The following is an 8,604-nucleotide window of genomic DNA, read 5'->3' as shown; positions in this document are numbered from 1 at the left end:
AAATTCTTATAAAACAGGAAAATTAATTTTTCTCTGTCTCTCTCCCTCTCTTTGATATAAACGCCGCAGTTAAAAAATAAATATGTATGACCTCATGTATATTCATATGTATTTAAGCATCTTCGTAACTTTGAATGGTTTTCTATTTCATTTAAATTGTTGCATGGCAACGTGAGTTCTGTTGCGAAATTCATATACTTGTAGAAACGTCAGTCGTAAATCAAGCATAACAACAGTTTTACAGTATGTTGTAGAGATTACTTTGTTATTTAAACTTAGAGATCTTCCTGCTTACAGTAATTACAAAAAGTAACTGTACACCATCGTATTTAGAACAGCATTTATATATATACCAATTAATTAAGACTAAGTCTTAAGATAAGACTGATTAAAATATTAGCTTTCGTATCATTTGTAATACTTTCATACATGCTTATAAATAATTAATGCTAACAAAATGAAACGTAAAAACTGATTTAAAAAAAAGAAAGAGAGACGCTTCATTGGGAAATAAGGATACATACGTACGAGTACTTTTTGTAGCCACTGTGTGGCTTTCAAACTCAATTCCAGGGCAAAAAAGAAATTATTGAAGAACGGTTACCTAATATGTACATCATAGTGAAGCAATTATCAAAGGCGAATTGTAATATCGTAGAATAAATTTGAATTAGAGATCGGTTGAAAATAGAAAACACCGTGTACGTCGTCCTTCTGTGGTTCGTTTACATTTAAGAGCGCCTATGTGACTAAAGTCACCTAGTTCTTACAGAGATATGAGAAAAACAAGAAACAACGTTAGAGCAGAAGGACGGTTTCGTGTTTCAAGGGCGGACGATCGAGAAATCAGAGTATGCGAGTCGAAAAGCGAGTGTGTTGCGAAAGTCAGAGGTAATTGAGGCGTTGAAGAGTAGAGTCGTTAGAGGTTTCGAGTTGTCGAAGAGTAGAGTCGTTAGAGGTTTCGAGTCGTCGAAGAGTAGAGTCGTGAGAATTGATAGAGTTGTTAGAGAGAGAGGGTGTGTGTGTTAGATTCGTTGTGACAAGAGTGATCAAATAACTGTAAAGTTATTTGATATAGATACGAGTATTGCATTTAGTTCCGTTAAATAAATATCGTTCTCTGTCCAATTTATATCTGTATATTCAGTTTAATATTAATAAATTGTAAGTAATCGAAAAAAAATTTCTATCCTTATTTTTCGATATTATAGAATCCAACGAAAAAACGACACAAAGTGAACTGCCAGAAGCTACCCGCGAACGCAGTAGCCACCCCAGCGAGAAATCCCATTAAATTAGCTCCGAGCAAAGCTGGTATTCTTCCATATTGATCAGCAACCCATCCAAAAATTAATCCTCCGAAGATAGCGCCGATGAAGAAGATACTTTGAGCTATGGTTGGCAATGCATCATACTGACAAACCCATCCCAGCTGCAACAGAAAACTACAGTCGAATGATTTACTTCTGATCACGATCAGCATCACAGAAATCTTATAGCAATTTCAACGCCTCGATTAAACGAATTTTCGATCAAAGTTTCGAAATTCCTAATGAAGCGCGCCTCTGTCCTTTTTTCTTTCCCTTTGAGGAAAAAAGAAGGAGAAGCTTAAGACCCTGCGCGTTCTCGCGTCCTTCTTCTGGATGCTTCCTACCCCTCGATGAATAATTCTCCTTCTGACGAGCGACGCAAAGTTCATGGAAATCCACTGGAGCAAAAAGTCTTGCAGTTTATGTCGAACAAATCTGCGTGTTCGCGCTGTTGCTCGTTATAACGTTTTATTAAAGTTTCTTTTCAATCCGATATTTTCATTTTCAGTTTTATCGCAACCTAGTTTTATCAGCTTTCATAATTCGAAATTTTTTATCCTTTTTTTCTTTAAGTATTTTTATAAATATTTATTCGATTGTATTTTATTTGGCAATGTAACGCTTGAATTTAGAATGTACTCTGTAATTTCACTACATGCACTAATTATTACTGCAATATGTACTAGTAATTCTGTTACGTACTATAATTTTCCTCTGTGGAAATCGACATTGTTAATTTTCCCACTTCTGAACTATCGATCTTTCCACAAACGTTTATTCGACCCTTTCCATCGTTCTTCTTTCTTTCCAAAAATTGTACACTACGCTTATTTTTTATCGAAATAGATCATGCAAATAATCGAATACGACATACACAGTATAAAGGGATTGATTGATAGGACCAGATAAAATATTCAAAAAGCAGGAAGTTACAAGTCGAACATTTTCTGTCACCTCGGATGCCACAGACGCACAAGGGACGGTGGTATAATTAAATTCCCATCCTTGTTGGCAATCTTTCGTTGGCCACGATGGGTCCGGTACGTGGCTTCCATTTAGCAAAATTTCCGTGTAATTTACATCGTACATGCTGCATCTCGAGTAATCTTCGCGGTTGACTGGTATTGCCAGCGACAGCCTGAAACGAAGGAGAAGATAACGTAGATTGGTTCACGGTCTTCGATGCCGATGGACGTTCCGACAAGCGAGTAATTAACGTTCTATTTGAAACTCGACAAAAAACATTGGGAATCTCGAGTATTTGTTGAGCTAATAATATTGATTGTTAGTCGAGTCTGATAAAACGTATTTGATTGGAATTTCATTTAAAGCGAAGAAAGTTATTTTCAATTGTAGCTGGATGTACGTTAATTGCTGTTCTCCTGTCTTTACAAATTACTCATTCCTTTGTTTCATCAGCCTTTTCGATTATTATTGTCTCGTACTATTATTGTCGAGTATTGTCTCGTGGTTATTATCTCAACGCTTTTATCGTGTCAATTTATTGCGTTGTGTTCATACGGGTTTGTAGAATATATAATAAACAATGCAATGAGAAATGAAAATGAGAAAATTTGAAGAATTATTAAATTAGGTAAATTGAAGGGAAAGAAGTTCTGTGAAGGAACTGGATTGGATCTAAACAGATAATAAAGAAAGATGATCCAAGATTTGCAACCTCCGACGTATGTCGAAAACACTTACTCATTAATAACGAATGTCATTAAGATAATTCAGTGACGGTAATTGCGTCTGTTATTCTGATGAATGTTACATAACGAGATAGGAAGTCGATGTCATGATGACTGGCGCTGTCTGAATCAAATCAACCCTATTCACAACCAGATAATACCGTCAAACGATGTTTGCATTATTATAATATGAAATCCAATTTGAAGGCTTCGTGAAATTCTATTATCCTTCAATGAAATTATGAAATAATGGCGCAATTTAATGATAAAGATTATTATTATTTCATTAGGCTTGCTGTATAATTTGCTAGCTTGTCTTCAACCAGATAAATATATCAATAACTTTGGCAATGGCTATCATCACATACTTTATCGAAAGAGAGAACATTGGTTCTCTTTGATTTTCGATCGTTGAATCGTCGAAAGAAAACTTCGCGGCTCGGAGAAAGTTCTCCTACAAACACGTACATAGCATAAAAATCGGTAACACGCGGAAGTTCTACAGGAAAAAAATCAAAAAGACTTGCTGAGCAAGGCAAGAACTTTTCAATAGAAGGTGAGCATAATAATAAATAACACTTGCACGGATGCTTGCGGAGGAGTCGTTGACTATATTAAACTAATACTAATTATGAAACAATGTAACAGTAACGGTACTAGTCGTAATTAACATACTATCGTTAACATTATCGTGATATCAAAATTTCTTCCCACAAGATCACCGATTAATTCCATCGATTTGCGAAATTCTTAGTGTTCGATGATTATCATAGTCGAGGAAAGGTATTTACAAGATATTAACATTCGCATCTAATCACATCTCGTAGCATCGCGACTTATCACGCGTATCGCCTAACCTTTACATGAATATTGAACGAGCGAACACTTCGAACGCATTATGCAAGTGTACGTTACGTTTTTCATTCGCCGGTAAAAGCTTTCAAAAACGAGTTCATGAGCGAATGATACGTGGCATGCGCGAAAGAAACGAATGCTTGCCCATAGAATAGCTGAAAATGATTCGAAAAGTATACTAGCAAAATAACAATAGATTCAGATGATAACTGACCAGTCGACCAGGATTAGTCACAGTCTTTTAACAATTCTATCGATTTTTTGCTACTATTATACTTATTTACTCCAAAGCTAAGATCCTACCTAGGCTAAACTAAACGTTAACTATGACACACAGTTGGAAAATGCACTTATCTTATAAGTAATCATTTATCAATTACTGAGTTCGTTAAGTTCTATTTTTGTTTGCTGAAAGGAAAAAATCTTCCATTAATTAATCATCGCTATATCGTTGTTTGCTATTGTCTTTCGTCTGATCGACAATCATTTACCCATTCCATCGTTGTAGAACTCTTCATTTCTGGTTCCTATAATCTGGTATTTAATATCATCGAATTTATTTTGAAGCACGTGCACGTGCCAAAAAATTAGTTCACGGAAGTTTTATGCATTTCTGTGAAATCTGAAAGGGCAAAATTGCAAAGTACATGTGTGACACGTGGAAATATATAAAACATCGGAAAGAAGCACGCTTTGTAACGTTTAATCGAGGTAAAACAATTTTTTATCCAGCTTCTAGTTTTTTCTTTCGCTTCCTTTATATTCTGAAAAATATGCGTAAAAATCCGCAGGCTACGTATTATGACGTAAACGGAATGGAACGAATCAATAATAGAATAAATTAAATAATATTAATATTAATATAAAAATTACAATAATAATAATCGATAATAAAAGAAATTAAGGACAATGGAACACATATTCGATTTATACTAAATATCCGCGGCTGTCCTGATATTTATTGCCAGTCGCGTACATACGTTCAAGTTATAATTTCTAATATCATTAGAAAGTTAGGAGAATTTTAATCGAGAACGGGCTCTATACCCTTTGAACGTAATTTGTTCGTCACTTAATCGCTGCACGCGGTAAACACTAACGAGCAGCTCTTAAACAAAAGTAGTTGTACGTTATGGTCAACAACGGGGTGACTAGTTATTAGCGCGTTCTCCTGTTTCATTGAAATTTTAATTGCATCAACGTAGTACGTTCTATGGTCGACGTCTTAACATAATTGTACGGATCGAATGTCTTTACGTAAAACTGTCCCGTGCATGTTGACGATTCGCGGCCAATCAACGATATCAGGCCGAATGTTACGTGCTCAACGCTATTTTTTCGCGTTCACGCTCTCATTGTTTGCGCGAAGGTTCAACGCGTTCGCGCGGCGTACGCGATAATACGCGCTCCGGGAATTTTATCCAAAGAGCATTGTGCGAGCGCAACACGTTGCGACACCACATCCTTTGACTCTCTCGAAACGTCTTAATAACGAATTATGGTGAAATCGAACCATGCGCGTATAGAAAAAAGCAATCGTTTCTAGCCGTTCACTTTGAACACCGCGAAGGTTAATTTGGCAACTACATATATATCCATGTATTGTGTTTCTAACGATTGCCAAATGCTATTTTCATGCATATAGTGATGCCATCCTTCTGTTACGAAGGATTAGCATCAGAGAAATTTTCGGCTTAATACGCATATTGGAAATGTAACGTAAGATTCATCTTTTTTCAGCAAATATGCAGAGATACGCACAGGTGCGTTTGAGTATTAGAGCACCTACTGGTTACATTTATTGGAACGCTCTAGCGGATTTTACGCTGTAAAACATACGACGTGAATGAAAGTTCGGATTTATAATAAAATAAGCAGAAGATACAATCGGAAAAAGGATCTCAGCAAGACGATAGTATTAGGACAGCGTTAGGAAACGATAGGCCAAGAAAAGCCGGTCGAAAGATGATTCGTAGAACTAAAGGAAAGTGTTGAGATATTGATCCGTTTCATAGCGCCGATGCGAGCGAAAAGCGAACTAAAAATTGCGCGTTTAAGCACTAAAATGTCTATATACTATCACGAAACTACGAAATATTACTAATCTTCTATTTACAACGAAGCTCGTAAGTCTCGTGACCAATTTACACGAAAAAAGATCGAGTTAGAGACACGATAACGCGTTAATGAAACTTCTAATTTCTAAATCTCTAGAGAGAAATCCTTAAAAGCTGTAGATCCTTAATAAACAATTTACCGATTACGACGATAAGTCCCCTGATGCTCGTAACCAATTTTACACAGAAAACGGATCACCAAAGTTGCAAGACTTTCGAGTTGGAGGGAATGACGCGTTAACGAGAGCGTCGCGACGTATAATGTTTACAAAGTTTGCGTGGAAATTAACACGATCAGGAATAAGCTGGATCGTTGTCACCGTTTACGATCGTGTTTCCGAGATGAAAGAAACAGCTACTATTATGCAATCGATCGTTTCGAACTAGTAAACGGCGTAGCGAAATAAAACTCGGTGTAAGTCTTAACATACGTTCACTAGCAGGAACGTGTTTTATTGAAACTTTTACGACTCGCTACCGGCTGCTCCAGCCGTTGCATTATTTGAATAACATCGACGGTTGTTGACCTAGCAACCGAACGAAGGTGCGATCCAATTGGATGTGGATGTAATTAGACCTTGAAATACCTTTCGTCATCGAGCATTTCCAATTCCCCGCCGAGCGTCCTCCATTTTTGCGCTTAGTCTTTACGCTCGATATCGTCGCGATTTGCAAGCACTCGCTAGCAACAGAATGTGCGATCGTCGTCGCGCGTCGCCGTTTCGACAGAATTAACGTCGTTGGAATCTCACAACGATTGAGAAACCGCATATTTACTTCGCGCGAAAACCACGATGAACGAGTTATGTCTCGTTCGGGCTAATTTCTTTGAAGTAGTCAATGTGTCGATTTTTAATTTATGCTTCAAATATGTAATATCGGAAAATAAGGATAGAAATTTTTTTCCGATTACTTCCAATTTATTAATATTAAATTGAATATACAAATATAAATTGAACAGAGAACGATATTTATTTAACGGAAACTAAATGCAATACTCGTATCTATATCAAATAACTTTACAGTTATTTGATCACTCTCGTCACAACGAATCTAACACACACACACTCTCTCTCTAACAACTCTATCAATTCTCACGACTATTCTTCAACGACTCGAAACCTCTAACGACTCTACTCTTCGACGACTCAATTAGCTCTGATCTTCGCCAATATACTCCTGCTCGGTCGTGCTCGCTCTTGCTCTCGTCCTCTCTCACACACACACACACGCACTTTTCGGCTCACATACTCTGGCCTCTCGATTGCCACTCCTTGAAATGTGGAACCGTACTTCTGTTTTGACGCTGCTTATCTTTTTTCGCGTCACTGTTACTAGGCGCTCTTGGATGTAAACAAACCACGAAAGACAACGTACACGGTGTTTTCTAATTTCAGCCGATCTCCAATCAAAGCTATTCTACGATATTACAAATATTAAGAATCGAAGATCCAGTGTGGAGAATTTGAAGGGTTGACTCTGAGATTTGAGAGTAATTTCAGAGAATAGAAGCTTAATTCCTGCGATTACTTCCTTCACATACTTCCCCTTTTCGGATCTTGACACTACGCAAGTCTCTTTCGGTCGTGCCGTACACCTCGCTGCAATATGTCCAAATCCGCTGCACTCGGAACGCCTAACACCTTCTCCCCTCTCCGGACACTTAACACTTAGATAATCCTCACTACCGCAAATGAAGCATCTTCTTTTCTTCATTGCATCTACAGATTGACTGGGCTTCCCGTTCTTCTGGGTTTTAGCCGGCTTCACAATCGACTTTGCTCTGCGACTCTTCTGCTCTTCGTACATCACTAACCTCTTCCTCAACTCTTTGATTGACGTAGCGCCGTACAATATAGCCTTATTGTTCTCGTCGTCTATTATTCCATCCACTATGTATTCCACCTTTGCTTCCTCCTCCATGTCCACATGGCTGGCTATTTCGAGCATGCGGTACATGTAAGCCAAACATGCTTCATCACTCTCCTTTTTTGTTTCTTCAAGTTTCTGATGAACTTGCCTACTGTTGACTTTCCTCGAAAATTCTTTCACTAGCCCCCTCTTCAACTCATGCCAAGTCCTGGCATGACACTCGAATATTTTCGCTGATCCTTTCAGCAGCTTCCTGGCGTAGACTGCCTTCTGCCCATCCGACCACATGCACGTATCAGCGACTTCCTCGAACGACTCGAACCATCGTTCGACATTTTCACCTTTGTCGCCACTAAACGACTCTAATGCATCTTCGACGTCTCTAAAACTCAGTGTCGAACCAACACATGCCCTTCGACAATATTCATCACGGTCCTGATACACCCTTCGCGTATCTCTCTTGTATCCTCTTGCGTTTTTCTTGTCATCTTCATCCTCCCTTTCGTCGTCGCTTTCTTCTTCCGACGATATGTCGTTACCATCCATGGCCGCTTGTAGCCGTGCGCGTAATTCTACTTTTCTTCCCGTCGTTTTTAAACCCAACCTAGCGAGGCGCTCCTTCAACTCCTTCGTATTCATTTTCTCAACATCTTCATCTTCGTTACAATCACGCTCAGCTCTCTGTACGTTTCCTAGATCTCGTTGACCGGTTAGCTCTTCACCGCCCGTCGATCCCTTACGATACGATTGTCCAGCCCT

General features: G+C 38.3%; 1 protein-coding gene across 1 annotated transcript; it reads right to left on the bottom strand.

The window, feature by feature from the left end:
* Positions 1 to 1,192: 1,192 nt before the first annotated feature.
* Positions 1,193 to 7,896, bottom strand: LOC117239354 (organic cation transporter-like protein). The gene is made up of 3 exons (XM_033504843.1): positions 7,517 to 7,896; positions 2,265 to 2,469; positions 1,193 to 1,432 (listed from the first exon to the last, which is right to left on the bottom strand). Exons 1-3 carry the CDS (start codon positions 7,894 to 7,896, stop codon positions 1,193 to 1,195), a joined length of 825 nt encoding a protein of 274 aa, XP_033360734.1.
* Positions 7,897 to 8,604: the final 708 nt, after the last annotated feature.

Source organism: Bombus vosnesenskii, unplaced genomic scaffold (assembly GCF_011952255.1).
Source record: "Bombus vosnesenskii isolate JDL3184/JDL3185 unplaced genomic scaffold, Bvos_JDL3184-5_v1.1 scf7180000013947, whole genome shotgun sequence".
In the NCBI taxonomy this organism is placed as follows: Eukaryota; Metazoa; Arthropoda; class Insecta; order Hymenoptera; family Apidae; genus Bombus; species Bombus vosnesenskii.
Note: the sequence above shows the minus strand (reverse complement) of the source record. Positions and strands in the feature narration are given on the sequence as shown.